Source organism: Triticum urartu, chromosome 5A, assembly GCF_056163025.1.
Source record: "Triticum urartu cultivar PI428250 chromosome 5A, HENAU_Tu73, whole genome shotgun sequence".
Taxonomy (NCBI): Eukaryota; Viridiplantae; Streptophyta; class Magnoliopsida; order Poales; family Poaceae; genus Triticum; species Triticum urartu.
In genome coordinates, this window is record NC_141877.1 from 150,721,583 (window position 1) to 150,739,354 (window position 17,772).

The 17,772-nt window shown below is 46.7% G+C and overlaps 1 protein-coding gene across 1 annotated transcript; it reads right to left on the minus strand.

Moving 5' to 3' along the window:
* Positions 1-223: 223 nt before the first annotated feature.
* Positions 224-13,046, minus strand: LOC125530445 (uncharacterized). The gene is made up of 3 exons (XM_087523542.1): positions 12,844-13,046; positions 1,053-1,135; positions 224-941 (listed from the first exon to the last, which is right to left on the minus strand). Exons 1-3 carry the CDS (start codon positions 13,044-13,046, stop codon positions 601-603), a joined length of 627 nt encoding a protein of 208 aa, XP_087379668.1. The 3' UTR covers positions 224-600.
* Between the last annotated feature and the right edge of the window lie 4,726 nt (positions 13,047-17,772).

Below are 17,772 nucleotides of genomic sequence, written 5' to 3' on the forward strand. Positions count from 1 at the left end.
AGTTGCGAGTAAAAACTCGCACATATCCTTGCAAATTGCCATTGCCCAGCCTACAAAAGGGTCTTCTTTTTCATTTAAAACCAGCTAGGCCTTCAAACCCTTTGCTAACTTAAACAAAACAGACTATGGGCGCAGGCCAGATATTCGAATCATCGATGCTTGCTAGGTACCGTACATATGCACGTCAGAAAAAAAATGGTCGAGAGAGAGCATGCTACAGCCATATTCAAAACTGTTTCCACAATATTACAGGTTGCAGAAGTACAGTGAAAGCAAACAGCCAAATAATTATGTTGAACACCGCATGCAGAATCAAGTTGCACTGCTACGATCTGCAAGTTCACAACCTGAAATACCGAATCTTGGGCAGAATAAGTGAATTTTGTCAAGTGCAAACACAGAAAAATACACAAAGTAGTACTCCCTCTGTCCCATAATATAAGATGTTACTACAACAAATATGTGAGTATATTGGCTGTAATAACATCTTATATTATAGGACAAAGGGAGTAGCACCGTAGAGCAACACTAGTGGTGCACCGTCTGAAGTCGTCCGAAGTCCAGCATGAACCCAGCAGATGGTTTTAAACTCAAACAGCATTAGTAGCGAATTCTTTTTAATTCGGCCGGGCTTGCAGACTCGGCGGAGTACTGAACCAATCTTGTTTTGGAAGTGTGGCACTGAGCTGATCCACCAACCCTCTTCACAGTCTTCTTAGAGACCCGGTCGCAGCCTTCAATGATCAGAGACTCTAACTTCAGTGCATGTACTAGCATGGCCACTCCAGCATCAGTCACTTGTGCACAGATCCGGAGTGTGAGATTGATCAAGCATGGGGCACGTGCAATGAAACGCATCCCAGCATCTGTTATCGCTCTGCAGCACACAAGCTCGAGTGTCTCCAGTAATGGAGCAGATGAGAGGGCCTTCATCCCCTTGTCTGCAAAAAAGTTGGCACCCCTTAGCACAAGAACACGAATCGGACAAGACTGAATGAGCATGATAAGGCCATCCTGTGTGAAGCCTATTTCTGATGGATATAAGGGCTCACAACCATCAAATGTGAGTTCAATAGACTCAAGCATAGGGCAGCTGACAGCTAGAGATTTCAGGCTGTCATCAGTAAATGCCGTCCTGAAATTGCCACCATAGAACTTGTTAGAGTTATAATATAAGTCATGTACCCCTTTGTATTTATCCCGTTGTATAAGGGGTTTCCTGCATATGTTTCACACCTGTACATGTATATATATATCGGCCTATGGCCTCATGGGAATACAAGTTGCTTATTCCTAATATGGTATTAGAGCTAGGTCAATTTTTTGCACGCTGCAACTCGTGCTATTGATCCGTCTCTCTTCCCCGATCGACGGCGCCGGCCTCGATCTCTCGGAATCCCCTGATCTCCCGCTCGAAGCTGCCCGCCTCGATCTCCCGGAATCCCCGTCGCCAGCGCCGATCTCCCGCTCGAAGGATCCCGTCGCTAGCGTCTTCTCCAGCGGCGCGCTGCGGAGGCTTCGGTGGCTGGGATCTTCAAGGTTGCGTCTCCGGCGGGTGGCAGCTGTCGGGACTGCGTCGTCGGGCTCCTGGGCTGCGGTCCGGTGCCCCTGTCGGCGCGTCGGGGCGGGGTGTCGTCGGTCCAGTCTCCAGTCGCCGGCGTCGGCCCGATCAGGTCGCCCGCGCCGGCCCACTCGATCAGGTCGCCTGATCCTCCAGTATCTCGCGCCTGATTCTGCTGTTCCCGACTCTGCTGTCGCTGGTGCTCTCGTCGGTTCTCAAAAAAAAAATGTCTGCTGCATCGGGCTATGTTGCTGTCCCTCGCTGTCCGGTGATTTTTGATGGTACTAACTACACCGAGTTTACTGGCTTCATGCGCATTCACATGCGTGGCATCCGTCTTTGGGGTGTTCTTTCTGGCGAGGTCTACTGTCCGCCACGTCCAGTTCCTCCGGTGACCCCTACTCCGCCAACTCCATCGGTTCTTCCTACGAATGCTAATCAGGCCGCCAAGGATGCGGCTAAGGTTGCTGATGAGGCTGCTGATCGTGCTTATGATGAGAGGGTTTTGGCTTATGAGGAGGCTCTTCAGACGTATCATGGTGCTCTGTCTGTTTACACCCAATGGCTTGATGATGATGCCCGTGCTGCAGCTGTTCTCACTGCTAGTGTTCTGCCTCAGTTTGCTTCTGAATTTCTGGCTCTTTCTACTGTCTTTGAGATGTGGACCCGTCTTCGTGAGCGCTATCAGCCCTCTGGTGATGCCTTATACCTCTCTGTGATCCGTCAGGAGCATGCTCTTCAGCAGGGTGACTCTACTGTTGATGACTTCTATGTGTTAGGAATATGCAACTTGTATTCCCATGAGGCCATAGGCCGATATATATACATGTACAGGTGTGGAATATATGCAGGAAACCCCTTATACAACGGGATAAATACAACGGGGTACATGACTTATATTATAACTCTAACACCCCCCCTCAAACTCATGGTGGATGAACAACACTGAGTTTGGAGAGATAAAAGCCATGTTGTGCTCTAGTCTGGGCCTTCGTCAGGAAATCCGCCAACTGTAACTCAGAAGGCACATACTGAAGAGCAATAACCTGATCCTGCACACCAGCGCGCACATAGAAAGCATCAACACCAATATGCTTGGTGAGCTCATGCTTCACAGGATCGCGCGCAATGCTAATAGCACCTGTACTGTCAGATAAGAGCAGAGTCGGTGGTGACAGAAACACCAAAATCCTGAAGTAACCACCGTAACCAAGTCACCTCTGCCGTCAAAAGAGCCATTGCTCGCAACTCAGCCTCGGCACTCGAACAGGAAACTGCAATCTGTTTCTTCGTCTTCCAGGCAATGAGAGAACCACCAAGAAAAACACAGTAAGCAGAAAGTGAACGGCGATCTGAAGGATCACTAGCCCACGTAGCATCCGAATAGGCCTGAAGCTGTAAAGAACTGGAGCGAGGAAAGAATAGACGGTGAGAGATCGTGCCCCGAAGATATCGAAGAACACGAAGGAGATGACTATAGTGAACCGATGTGGGAGCAGAGACGAACTGACTCAGAATATGAACCGGATAAGAGATGTCCAGATGAGTGACAGCTAGATAGACAAGACTGCCAACAAGATGACGATAACGCGTCGGGTCAGGGAGAGGATCACCATCAGTAGCACGGAGGTGAAGATTGAGCTCCATAGGAGTCTCAACAATGCGCTCGTCAGTAAGAGCAACACGAGCAAGAAGATCCTGGATATACTTTTCCTGGGATATAAAAAAGCCATCAGAGGTAGAAGAGACTTCAATCCCAAGAAAGTAGCGAAGAGGTCCAAGATCAGACATAAGAAACTGCTCACTAAGACGAGCCTTTACAAAGGCAATATACTCAGGGTCGTCGCCAGTGATGATCATGTCATCAACATAGAGAAGAAGAAGAGTCCGACCACGAGTGGAAATGTGGACAAACAACGCTGGATCATGATCACTCGCTGAAAAACCAGCGGCAGTCACCACAGAGGCAAAACGCTCAAACCAGGCGCGAGGGGCTTTCTTAAGGCCATAGAGAGAGCGACGAAGACGACAGACCATGCCATCAGGAACAGAATACCCAGGTGGGGGCTGCATGTATACCTCCTCACGCAGCTCACCATTAAGAAAGGCATTCTTAACATCAAGCTGAGAAACAGACCAATGACGAATAGAGGCCACAGCGAGAAGTGTGCGGATAGTGGTCATATGGGCCACAGGAGCAAATGTCTCATCGTAATCACGACCATGCTCCTGCTGAAAACCACGAGCCACAAGACGAGCTTTGTAACGCTCAAGAGAACCATCAGAGCGAGTCTTAACCTTGTAGACCCACTTACAAGTGATGGGACGAACACCAGGAGGAAGAGAAACAAGATCCCACGTGCCGGTGCGCTCAAGAGCAGCAAGCTCCTCTGCCATCGCAAACTGCCATTCGGGATGAATAAGAGCATCACGATAAGACGTAGGCTCGAGTATAGTCGAAAGAGCATATCGACTAGGAGAATAGCGGTCAGGGGGAGGGCGAGGCCGAGCCCGAAGACCATAAGGCGGCTGGGATGAGGAGGACGACGCACCAGAAGTAGATGGCACGTCAGTGGATTTATCCAGAACACGTGGACGTCGAGTATAATGAAAAAGAAAGGAGGGAAGAGGTGGAATCACTGGAGGTGGAAACGGGGAATGTAGCGATGACGAAGGTGGAGAAGGGGAAGGTATCGGTGATGAAGGTGGAGATGGGAAATGTGTCGGTGATGAAGGTGGAGAAGAACCTGTAGGAGAGGATGGCGTCGGATCTGCAACAGCAGGACGAGGAATAGGAATACTGGGCACAGAGGGAGGTGTGTCAGGAAAAGTGAGGAAAGAGATATCCTCCACTGAAAAGGTTGAGGAAGATGGACGCGGGTAGAAAGGACGAGACTCATCAAAAGTTACATCCCGAGAAATACGCATCCGACGACCGATAGGATCCCAACAACGATAGCCCTTATGCTCATCACTATAGCCTAAGAAGACACACTCAACAGACTGAGCGGATAATTTGGTGCGTTCACGAGGGGCTAGAAGAACATAGCAAACACAACCAAACAAACGAAGCGCCGAGTAATCAGGAGAACGATCAAAGAGACGCTCGAAAGGAACGCCACCCTGCAAAGCAGTGGAAGGCTGAAGGTTGATGAGATAGGTGGAAGTGGAAACAGCCTCGACCCAAAAGTGAGGTGGAAGAGAGGCGGCGATCATCAACGCACGAGCCGTCTCAAGAAGGTGACGATGCTTGCGCTCAGCCACGCCATTCTGAGCATGAGCACCAGGACAAGAGAACTGAGCAAGAGTACCTTGCTCAGCAAGAACTCCATGCAACATCTTGGAGATATACTCTCCAGCAGAGTCAGCACGGAACACACGAATAGGCGTAGAGAACTGAGTGTGGACCATGGCAGCAAAATGCTTATAGATAGATAAGACCTCACTACGAGAAGACATAAAATATATCCATGTGTGCCGAGAGAAATCATCTATGAAGATAATATAGTAGCGATGACCTCCCTTCGAGGCAAAGGGAGCTGGACCCCAAACATCAGAGTGAATAAGGTCGAAAGGACGCTGAGACACAGTCTCGCTATGAGGATAAGGTAACTGGATCTGTTTGCCAAGACGGCAACCCTGACAGTCTAAAGACACACCGCCGAAGACGGATCCAAGAAGGCCACGTCGAACTAAAGAGGAGAGACGAGAGCCCCACAAATGACCAAGGCGATGATGCCACTGCTGAAAAGAGCTAGTAGACAAGGTGACCGAGGCGGAGAGACTGGCAGCGGTAGCAGCGGAGGGAAGGTGAAGCCAGTCAAGCTCCCAGAGACCCTGAGAGTCACGGCGCCGAGGGCCAGCACCAAGGAGAGTACCAGTGTGACGGTCCAGAACAGAACAGGAGTCAAAGTCTAGAATGACCCGACAACCAGAGTCAACAATCTGACCACCAGAAAGAAGCTGCATGGTAAGTCGAGGAACATGAGCAACATCAGGAACATGAAAAGATGAGGTGCTAAGAATGCCTCGCCCATTAACCGGGAGGGAGGTACCGTCAGCAGTATGAACATGAACAGGAGAACCGAGAGCACGAATGGAAGACAAAGTGGATGAATCATGAGTCATATGAAAAGATGCTCCAGTATCAAGAATCCACGAAGATGTACCTGACTGTGTAGAAGGTGGTCTCACAATGCCAGAAGACTCAGTAGCAGAACCAGCAGAACCTGTCGATGAAGAACCGGAAGATGGAGCTAGCAGGCATCGAAGTCGCACAATCTCCTGCTCGGTCAAGGGCTGAACTGAAGAGGTCGATGTAGATGCACCCGACAATGGAGAGCCGGAGGTACTCAACAGGGCGCGAAGTCGCGCAATCTCCTCCTTAGTGAAGTACACAGTTGAAGTAGTTGACGCAGTAATACCGGGAGATGAGCGACCACCACCATCTGTGGAAGCCGCTAGATGTGGCGGTGTAGAATGACCAGCAGCATCCACAAGGACCGGTGGTGAAGACGAGACCGTATGCAGACAAGCACCAAGCGCGAAGGGAAGACGCGTGTGCAAGGCGCGGTCAATGGAGTCATATGCACCAGCACCACCAGTGAAAGTCGCGGGAGGTGTCGGGGAAGAGCGACATTCACCGATGACAGTCGCGAGAGGAGTCGATGTAGAGCGACTATCATCATGTGCGGGGGTAACAGGAGGAGCCGCAGAAGAGCGACCAACACAGCCTGCGGAAGACGCCGAAGAGGAGGACGTCATAGACGAAGGAGCATCAAGCACCGAGGAACGATGCATATGCGAGACGGGATCAAAGTAAGGAACACCGTCAAGAGTAGGCGGACAGCGAGTGAGATGCATACGCGAGGAAAGCATCATTTTTTTACTCTGACAATCGGCGGCTGAGGCACCACGCAGCACCAAGGAGCAGTAGTAGCACCACGTAGAAGCACGTACACCACCAGATCGAGAGGAACTGAGGAGACAACACGTAGCAGCAAGTAGCACGTAGCAGCACCAGATAGGAGCAGTACGCTCCTTTGTTTTTGACGAAGAAAAGAGCTGGGGCTGGAGAACGGCAGCAGCGGACGAACACCTCAGACTGCACGTCTTGGGCTGCGGCGGGTGACCCAGCAGGCGGGGAGTGGATCGAGGCGACCCGATCTGGAGGGCGCGACCCGATCCGGACAGGCAGATGGATCGGGGCAGCAGCGGCCAGCGGAGAATCAGGTGCGGACGAACACAACGGCGATCAAGAGAGTTGTGGTTGTGCGTACACAGATGAGCAGCAGCAGTCGGCCGGAGAGAGGAGCAGCGGCAATCGACGCCGGAAATTGGAACGAAGAGCACGAGTTGCACGTGCGAAAAAAAAACCCTAGGGCTCTAATACCATGTTAGGAATATGCAACTTGCATTCCCATGAGGCCATAGGCCGATATATATACATGTACAGGTGTGGAACATATGCAGGAAACCCCTTATACAACGGGATAAATACAACGGGGTACATGACTTATATTATAACTCTAACACTATGCATAGAGTTCTGCTATCTGGCGCCAGCTTGATTCTCTTCGTAGTGCTGGGTGTCGTACCTGCCCCTGTTGCCAGGCTGTCCAGGCCAATTTGGAGTTTCATCGCGTCTATGAGTTCTTGTCTCGGCTCCGTAAGGAGTTTGAGCCCCGGCGTGCTCGGTTGTTTGCTCGTGGCCGTATTTCTCTCATGGAGGCGCTTTCTGAGATTCGTGCTGAGGAGACTCGCTTATGTGGTGCTGGTTTGCTGGAGGTTCCCTCTGTGCCCGCTACTCGTGCTCCTACGCCACTTGCTCCACCGACCCCTTCTCGCTCAAGTGCTCCGCCGCTCTTGCCCACTCCTTCTAGAGGCTCAGGTCGCCCCCGTCCACATTGCGCCTATTGCAACAATGATGGTCATCTTGAGTCTCAGTGCTACACGAAGAAGAAACACCTGCGCAAGGCTCGATCATCATCTTCCGGGACTTCGTCATCTACCTCGACAGCTTCAGCCATTGCTTTGACTGAGCAGGATATTCTGAGACTTAAGCGTCTGCTCGCGGCTTCAGGTTCTTCCTCGACGGGTACTGCCGGTTCTGTGACTGATGCTTCCCGCACTGAGCAATCACCCTCTACACAGTCAGGTACATCCCCCTGGGTTCTGGACTCTGGAGCTTCTTTTCATATGTCTTCTCATTCTTCCACTTTGTCCTCTCTTCGATCACTGGATTCTCCTATTCATGTCTTCACTGCTGATGGTACTCCACTTTCTGTTGCTAGTAGAGGCAATCTTACTACTCCTTATTCTGTTCCTGATGTTGCTCATGTTCCTCGACTTACCATGAATTTGTTTTCTGCTGGTCAACTTACGGATTCTGGTTGTCGCGTCATCCTTGACGTTGACTCTTGTTCTATCCAGGATCGTCACACGCACACTCTGGTTGGGGCTGGCCCTCGCCGCCGTGATTCTCAGGGTCTTTGGGAGTTGGACTGGCTTCATGTTCCTTCTGCTGCCACCACCATCGCCAGTTCTTCCGCTTCTGTCGCCTCCGTCACTGGTTCCTTCCAGCAGTGGCATCATCGACTTGGTCATCTGTGTGGTTCTCGGTTGTCTTCTTTAGTTCGTCGAGGCCTTCTGGGGTCTGTCTCAAGAGATGTCTCTTTAGAGTGTCAGGGTTGTCATCTTGGCAAGCAGATTCAGTTACCATATTCACATAGTGAGTCAGTGTCTAAGCGTCCTTTCGATTTAGTCCATTCTGATGTATGGGGTCCGGCCCCTTTCGCTTTGAAAGGTGGTCATAAATACTATATTATTTTCATAGATGATTTCTCTCGTTACACATGGCTTTATTTCATGACTTCTCGTTCTGAGGTGTTGTCTATTTATAAGCGTTTTGCTGCCATGGTTCATACTCAGTTCTCTTCACCCATTCGTGTTTTTCGTGCTGACTCCGCTGGCGAGTATATCTCTAAGATGTTGCGTGGTGTTCTTGCTGAGCACGGGACTCTCTCTCAATTCTCTTGTCCTGGTGCTCATGCTCAGAATGGTGTGGCTGAGCGAAAACATCGACATCTTCTTGAGACGGCTCGTGCATTGATGATTGCTGCCTCTCTCCCGCCTCATTTTTGGGCTGAGGCCGTCTCCACATCCACCTATCTTATCAATATACAGCCTTCCGCTGCTCTACAGGGTGGTGTTCCTTTCGAGCGACTTTTTGATCGTTCTCCCGATTATTCGATGCTTCGCTCGTTTGGTTGTGTTTGCTATGTTCTTCTTGCCCCTCGCGAACGCACCAAACTGACCGCTCAGTCTGTTGAGTGTGTCTTCTTAGGCTACAGTGATGAGCATAAGGGCTATCGTTGTTGGGATCCTATTGGTCGTCGGATGCGTATCTCTCGAGATGTGACTTTTGAAGAGTCTCGTCCCTTCTACCCACGCCCATCTTCCTCGACTTTTTCAGTGCAGGATATCTCTTTCCTCACTTTTCCTGACTCACCTATCACCCCCGCCGAGACTGTACCTCTCCGTTCCACTTCCTCTCCTTCTCCACATCTAGTTGATTTGCAGCTATCATCCTCCCCGGTCTCCTTGCCTAGCATGTCACCGGGTTCTCCACCTTCATCTCCGGTGACTTCCTCCCCGGTCTCCTCTCCCAGCCTGTCACCGGATTCTACACCTTCATCTCCGGTGACTTCTTCGTCGCCACCCCCTGATTCTACCTTGCCGACTCCTCCTTCTATTATTCCATCTTTTCCTCAGCATTACACTCGTCGTCCACGACCAGTCGATGCCTCTGTGGATGGGTCGTCATCTTCCTCTCAGCCTACTTATGGCTTGCGTTCTCGTCCTCGTCCGCCTGTTGATCGCTTTGAATTTCCCACCGCTGGTGCTGCTGTTCTTGAGCCGACTTCTTACCGTCAGGCTGTTGTTCATCCTGAATGGCAGTTTGCGATGGCAGAGGAGATTGCTGCTCTTGAACGCACTGGTACCTGGGATCTTGTTTCTCTTCCTCCCGGAGTCCGTCCGATCACTTGTAAGTGGGTCTACAAGGTTAAGACTCGCTCCGATGGTTCTCTTGAGCGTCACAAAGCTCGTCTTGTGGCTCGTGGTTTTCAGCAGGAGCATGGTCGTGATTATGACGAGACTTTTGCTCCTATGGCTCATATGACCACTGTTCGTACACTTCTTGCCGTTGCCTCTGCACGCCACTGGTCTATATCTCAGCTTGATGTTAAGAATGCCTTTCTTAATGGTGAGCTGCGTGAGGAGGTGTACATGCAGCCACCACCTGGGTATTCTGTTCCTGATGGCATGGTATGTCGTCTTCGTCGCTCTCTCTATGGCCTTAAGCAAGCCCCCCGCGCCTGGTTTGAGCGCTTTGCCTCTGTGATCACTGCTGCTGGTTTTTTAGCAAGTGCTCATGATCCAGCATTATTTATTCACCTTTCTCCTCGTGGTCGGACTCTTCTTCTTCTTTATGTTGATGACATGATCATCACGGGGGATGACCCCGAGTATATTGCCTTTGTCAAGGCCCGTCTCAGTGAGCAGTTTCTTATGTCTGATCTTGGACCTCTTCGCTACTTTCTTGGGATTGAAGTCTCTTCTACCTCTGATGGCTTTTTTATATCCCAGGAAAAGTATATCCAGGATCTTCTTGCTCGTGCTGCTCTTACTGACGAGCGCGTTGTTGAGACTCCTATGGAGCTCAATGTTCACCTCCGTGCTACTGATGGTGATCCTCTCCCTGACCCGACGCGTTATCGTCATCTTGTTGGCAGTGTTGTCTATCTAGCTGTCACTCGTCCGGACATCTCTTATCCGGTTCATATTCTGAGTCAGTTTGTCTCTGCCCCCACCTCGGTTCACTATAGTCATCTCCTTCGTGTTCTTCGATATCTTCGAGGCACGATCTCTCACCGTCTATTCTTTCCTCGCTCCAGTTCTTTACAGCTCCAGGCCTATTCGGATGCTACGTGGGCTAGTGATCCTTCCGATCGCCGTTCACTTTCTGCTTACTGTGTTTTTCTTGGTGGTTCTCTCATTGCCTGAAGACGAAGAAACAGCTTGCAGTTTCCCGTTCGAGTGCCGAGGCTGAGTTGCGAGCAATGGCTCTTTTGACGGCAGAGGTGACTTGGTTACGGTGGTTACTTCAGGATTTTGGTGTTTCTGTCACTACACCGACTCTGCTTTTATCTGACAGTACAGGTGCTATCAGCATTGCACGCGATCCTGTGAAGCATGAGCTCACCAAGCATATTGGCGTTGATGCTTTCTATGTGCGTGCTGCTGTGCAGGATCAGGTTATTGCTCTTCAGTATGTGCCTTCCGAGTTACAGTTGGCGGATTTCCTGACGAAGGCTCAGACTAGAGCACAACATGGCTTTTATCTCTCCAAACTCAGTGTTGTTCATCCACCATGAGTTTGAGGGGGGGTGTTAGAGTTATAATATAAGTCATGTACCCCTTTGTATTTATCCCGTTGTATAAGGGGTTTCCTGCATATGTTTCACACCTGTACATGTATATATATATCGGCCTATGGCCTCATGGGAATACAAGTTGCTTATTCCTAACAGAACTGTGGCAGGAGCCAAAGTGAGATGCTTCTAAGGTTTTTGCAGCACTTGGATAGTGTAATCATGTCACTGTCATTTAGGCCATTGATATACTCCAGACGCAGTTTCTCCAATGCTTTGCACTTCCCCAAGAGAAAACGAAGTCCTATTCCTGGCTTAGTTGCAATGTGTGCCAATGACAAATCCGTCAAACTCTAGCAACAAAAATCATATTTATATGGGTAGTGAGCCACATACGAGAGATCATCACTACCATATATATTCCAGGAACAACTCATGGGGTCAGGGTCAAATTTAAACCTCAGGAGCTTCATCCATCCCGGTCCAAACTTTAGGAGGTCATACTGGCTGATTCCTTTGCAGTTCTCCACAACAAGCTCTTCCAATGACCTCTCACATCCAAGGTTCTCCAGCCAGCCCTCGCTCCCGATTTTCTCACAGTCAATAAGGTGGAGAGCAGATAGAGTCTTGCAACCAACTACCACTGAGAGGATCCCGCCTGAAGTTATTTTTTGGACGGAGTTCAGCCTCAGAGAAATCAATTTCTTGCAATTAACGAGATATCCAAGACCAGAATCCTTTATGCGTGAACAGAAGCTTAAGGTTAGATCAGTTAGCGAGGGGCAGCATGACGAGATCACAAGGAGGCCTTTATTGCCCAACTGATTCCCATGGCCACTGGTCCAACGAGAGTAATCAATTTCCACTTTCCACAAATTGGGGAACCGGGAACACAGTGATGCCAAGGCTTTTCTAGCAGGGTGAAGGCCAGAGCCGACACGGATGGCACCCCTTTGTGATGCCTCAATGGAGTAGAGCTGCTTTGACACAAGGGAAAACGAATTCAGATCACTTCTCTTGGCAACCTTCTTGACAATCTCTGCTAGCAGTGGCTCTGGGAGATCCTCCATCGAGGAAAGCAGCTGTGCTGATGGGTAATCTTAACGTTTAGCAGGTATACATCATACTGCACTGAAATTAGAGACATTAGAGCGAAGCATACGAAGATTATTAGGTTACAGTACCACAGGACATCAAGAAGCATATGTATACCAACAAATGTGAACCTTTCCCTTTTGACACACATACATAAAGAAAAGCAAATATGTGTCCGCAAGAACACTTATCTGTTGAACAGACATAATAGGAAGTGTTTAACTGAGCACTGTGAAAACCACAACATGTAATGAGGACTGAGTTGTCAGTGCTACTTAGACCTGGGAATGTTGCACGCATCAATGGAACCAAAGCTATTAGCTATATCATGCATGCTCTGAGATTTCTAGGTTTGCTTCTTGACATTTACAAAATCAAGGTCAAAAAAGGATCGAATTTTTTAAGCATGTAGGATAATCAGACAGTAGCGAGAACTGATCTCATGAATTTTGACATATTTTACTGTAAACTTTGGAAATGCCGGTGTCTAGATTCAGAAAGAACATTAATTAAAGCATCTGGCATAACTTGCAAAGAACAAAGAACATTAATTCGGGCCTCTGTGAAGTAAACAGTACAAGTAACCTAAAAGCAACAAGATCAAACAAAATCACAACCCTAGGCATCTGGATTGATGGAACGATGCTAGAGAAAACGCCTTCACGAACAATAGGACTAGAATTATTGCAAGCTACAAGATAGTATAACGCCCGTCTGCTGAAATCAAAATTGTAGGGGCCCTAAGTAGCTTACAAAATAGTATAGGGTGTCGCCTTCAGCCCGGCCGGGAGAGAAGAAAGGGACAAGATGACGGCGCGTCGGTCGCGGTCGCGGTCGTGAATTGGGCGGCGGCGGGTGAGAAGGAGTAAGGCAAGAGCAGAGCTCCACTCTAATCTCGGGGGAAGGACCGAATGAGTTCGGCCGCAGATCCTATACAGCGCGTATGGCCGGCCCATTTTGCGGTTTATTTCCCACCGGTTTTGGGAAAGTTCCAGAAGCTTTCCAAAATCCTTTTTTTTTCTCTACCCGTTTTTCTATTTCATTTTTTCTTTCCTACTAATTTATTATGTTTCTTTCGTAACTTTTTATTTATTTTCTTATTGTTTTCCTTTTTCTTTTCTATTTTTTATTCTTTAACTTTTCACTTTTTCGCATTATTTCTTTTCAAATTCATAAACATATTTTTGTTCATTATATTCAAAAAATGTTCAACCATGTAAAAAATGTTCAACAATTTAATTAATGTTCATCAAATTATATTTTTTGTTCATTAGGTTAAAAAAATTGTACATCAAACTAAAAAGATGTTCATCAAGCTCTATTTCTGTTCGTAGTTCTCAAAAAATGTTCATCAAATTCAAAATTTGTTCTTTGAATTCAAAATTTGTTCATCATTTTTTCAAAAAGTTCTTGAATACAACTTTTTTTCATCAAGTTCAAAAATTGTTCATCAAATGCAAAATTTGTTCAAATACAAAAAATTGGTCATCATTATTTAAAAATGCTCATAAAAATGGTTCATAAAAAGTTCATTAAAATTAAAAAAAGATCATTCTTTTGTAAATTACTAACATTTTTGAATTCAAGAATGGTTTTTGACAATTCACAATATTTTGAAAATTTAGAAATTAATCCTGAATTATTTTAACATATAATAAAACAAAAACAGAAAGTAAAAAAATGAAAAAAAACAGTCAGCATCCGTCACGCGCATGGGCTGGCCCAACATGGCGAGCAGGGCAGGGGCGGGGGGGGGGGGGGGGGGGGGGGGGGGTGCGCTGTAGGGAACGTGCTTTCACGACCGAGGCGCCCATGTTGCCAAATAGGAGCGCCCGAGTTTGGTGATGGTCGTCAATGCAAAACAAACCTGGCCACAGCCATAAAAATGCCTAGCACGACACAACCCATGCCGGACCATTTTATATAAGGGTTGTGCCGTGTCGGCCCGAAAGCTTACGTGCGCGGATCGCCCTGCGGCGCCTACTAAAAGGCCAACATGCCTATAGGACGACATTTGTTTATTTTCTGCCTTGTGAGCCGTTTCGGTGAGCTGGTACATGCGACGATCCACGTGACTTCAAGGATGAAGAGGAGCTACTCGATAGTGTTACCGCATATCTAATTTTCAAGTGAATTGTTTGCAACATATTGTAGTGTATATTCATCACATATGGCTGGTACCAATTATGCAAAAACAACTTTGTTCCATTGCTTCTGGTCAATGCTATGCTCAGCAATGATTTGGATCTGCCCCATACAACGGTAGGTCGCGCGTTAGTGTCGTAGCGCGCACCCCTAGAGCTCCCGATCAGCGTATAGGCTAGCCCATTTTGCGGTTTATTTCCCACTGGTTTTGGGAAGAACCTTCGCAAAACAATTTTTTCCTCTACCGATTTTTCTTTTTGTCTTTCTCGTTTTCTTTTCTTTCCTATTTTTCTTTTTATTTTTTCCTTTTTCTTTCTTTTATTATTTTTCTTTCATTTTCTTTTTTCAATTTTTCTTTCCTTTCGGTTTACCTTTTCCTATTCTATTTTTTCTTATTTACCTTTTCACTTTTTTTCTTTTCAAATTCATGAACATTTTTTGTTCATTTAATTTTAAAAAAGTTCAACCATGTAAAAAATGTTCAAAATTTTAAATAATGTTCATCAAATTCAATTTTTTTATTAATCAGATTTAGAAAATGTTCATCAAAATTCAAAAAAAACATGAAGCTAAAAAAGTGTTCATCAAGTTCTATTTTTGTTCATCATTTTCAAGAAAATTTCATCACATTCAAATTTGTTCTTTGAATTCAAAATTTGTTCATCATTTATTAAAAAATGTTCTTGAATACAAATTTTGTTCATCAAGTTCAAAAAATGTTCATCAAATACAAAAAGTTGGTAATCATTATTAAAAAATGATTCATAAAAATGTAAAAATCATTAAAATTAAAAATGTTCATTCCTTTGGTAAATCATAAACTTTTTTTGAATTCAAGAACTATTTTTGATAATTCACAATTTTTTGAAAATTTAGAACATTTTTGTAGTCCCAGATTATTTTAACATAGAATATAACAAAAACAGAAAATAAAAAAGAAAAAGAAAAAGAGAAAATGAAAATAAAAAACAAGGAGTGTCCCGCCCCACGCATGGGCCGACCCAACAGGGCGGGTGGGGGGGTCGCCCAAATAGGGGAACCTGAGTTTGGCGATGGTCGTCGGCGCAGAACAAGAGAAAAGTATAGTTTTCCCCCTCAAATGTGGCTAATCGGATCAAATGCCCCCAAACTCTTAAACCGGTTATTTAACCCCCTCAAATCTGGAATACCGGATAAATCTCCCCCTATAGTGGTTTTGGGGAGGATTCAGATGGTTTTGCCTTTGACATTGTGCTGACGTGGGAGTGCACACCAAAAATTCCCAATTTGCTCGCGCCCGCCTGCAGGCCGCTGTCGGCCGTCATGTCCGCCACGGGCCGCCTCCCTGCGCCCCCACCTTCGGGCGAGCTCCACCCTTCACGTATGACTGCGTCACGTTCTCCACCAGCAGGCCCCGTAGCCGCCGTGAGCAGCACAGCTGTCTTGCCTCCCCTGCTTCGCCTCGCCTACCTCATGTAGTCTCCCACTCTCTGTCACCGGCCGCGTGCGCACCAACGGAGTCCATGACCGACACACCTCTTCGATCTGTTGTCGTCGAGTTCTCCCGCTTATGTTTCTGGATCGGTGGTTGATGACCCACACGTATAGGGGATCTATCGTAGTCCTTTCGATAAGTAAGAGTGTCGAACCCAACAAGGAGCAGAAGGAAATGATAAGCGGTTTCCAGCAAGGTATTCTCTGCAAGTACTGAAATCAGTGGTAACAGATAATTTTGTGATAGGATAATTTGTAACGAGCAACAAGTAACAAAAGTAAATAAAGTGCAGCAAGGTGGCCCAATCCTTTTTGTAGCAAAGGACAAGCCTGGACAAACTCTTATATAGAGAAAAGTGCTCCCAAGGACACATGGGAATATCGTCAAGCTAGTTTTCATCACGTTCATATGATTCGCGTTCGGTACTTTGATAATTTGGTATGTGGTGGACCGGTGCTTGGGTACTGTCCTTACTTGGACAAGCATCCCACTTATGATTAACCTCTATTGTAAGCATCTGCAATTACAACAAAAGTATTAAGGTAAACCTAACCATAGCATGAAACATATGGATCCAAATCAGCCCCTTACGAAGCAATGCATAAACTAGGGTTTAAGCTTCTGTCACTCTAGCAACCCATCATCTACTTATTACTTCCCAATGCCTTCCTCTAGGCCCAAATAATGGTGAAGTGTCATGTAGTCGACGTTCACATAACACCACTAGAGGAGAGACAACATACATCTCATCAAAATATCGAACGAATACCAAATTCACATAACTACTAATAGCAAGACTTCTCCCATGTCCTCAGGAACAAACGTAACTACTCACAAAGCATAATCATGTTCATAATCAGAGGGGTATTAATATGCATATAGGATCTGAACATATGATCTTCCACCAAAGAAACCAACTAGCATCAACTACAAGGAGTAATTAACACTACTAGCAACCTACTAGTACCAATCCCGGACTTGGAGACAAGAATTGGATACAAGAGATGAACTAGGGTTTTGAGAGGAGATGGTGCTAGTGAAGATGTTGATGGAGATTGCCCTCTCCCGATGAGAGGAGCGTTGGTGATGACGATGGCGATGATTTCCCCCTCCCGGAGGGAAGTTTTCCCGGTAGAACAGCTCTGCCGGAGCCCTAGATTGAATCCGCCAAGGTTCCGCCTCGTGGCGGCAGAGTTTCGTCCGAGAAGATGGCTTATGATTTTTTCCTCATCGAAAGACTCCATATAGTAGAAGATGGCCATCGGAGGGCCACCAGGGGGCCCACGAGGTAGGGGCGCGCCCCCCACCCTCATGGGCAGGGTGTGGCCCCCCTGGTGAAGTTCTTGCGCTCGGTACTTTTTATATATTCTAAAAACGTCTTCCGTGAAGTTTCAGGACTTTTGGAGCTGTGCAGAATAGGTCTCTAATATTTGCTCCTTTTCCAGCCCAGAATCCCAGCTATCGGCATTCTTCCTCTTTATGTAAACCTTGTAAAATAAGAGAGAATAGGCATAAGTATTGTGACATAATGTGTAATAAAAGCCCATAATGCAATAAATATCGATATAAAAGCATGATGCAAAATGGACGTATCAACTCCCCCAAGCTTAGACCTCGCTTGTCCTCAAGCGAAAGCCAAAATTGAAAAATATGTCCACATGTTTAGAGATAGAGGTGTCGATAAAAATAAAATACGGACATGAGGGCATCATGATCATTCTTAGAACAACAACTTATATAATTCTTGTCATATAATTTCTTATGCTAGAGTAATAATTCAGTCACAATTTCAAGTATGAATCGTAAACTTCATTGAAAACTAAAAAACTATAATCTCAGTCATTGGAGCAATTGCAATTTATCATAACATAGGACAGAGTCAATATATAAGAGCTTTTCAGCAAGTCCACATACTCAACTATCATATAGTCTTTCACAATTGCTGACACTCGCGCAATACTTATGGGTATGGAGTTTTAATCGGACACAGAGAAAGATAGGGGCTTATAGTTTTGCCTCCCAACGTTTTACCTCAAGGGTAATGTCAACAATAATAGTTCATG

Excerpts from the sequence above, each read along its gene's own strand:
- LOC125530445 (XM_087523542.1), bottom strand. The coding sequence starts at position 13,046 with ATGGGCCGGCCATACGCGCTGTATAGGATCTGCGGCCGAACTCATTCG. Across the intron at positions 1,136-12,843 it reads GCGACACCCTATACTATTTT|GACGGCATTTACTGATGACA; the intron begins GTAAGCTACTTA and ends TGGCAATTTCAG. Across the intron at positions 942-1,052 it reads TGAACTCACATTTGATGGTT|ACAAGGGGATGAAGGCCCTC; the intron begins GTGAGCCCTTAT and ends ACTTTTTTGCAG.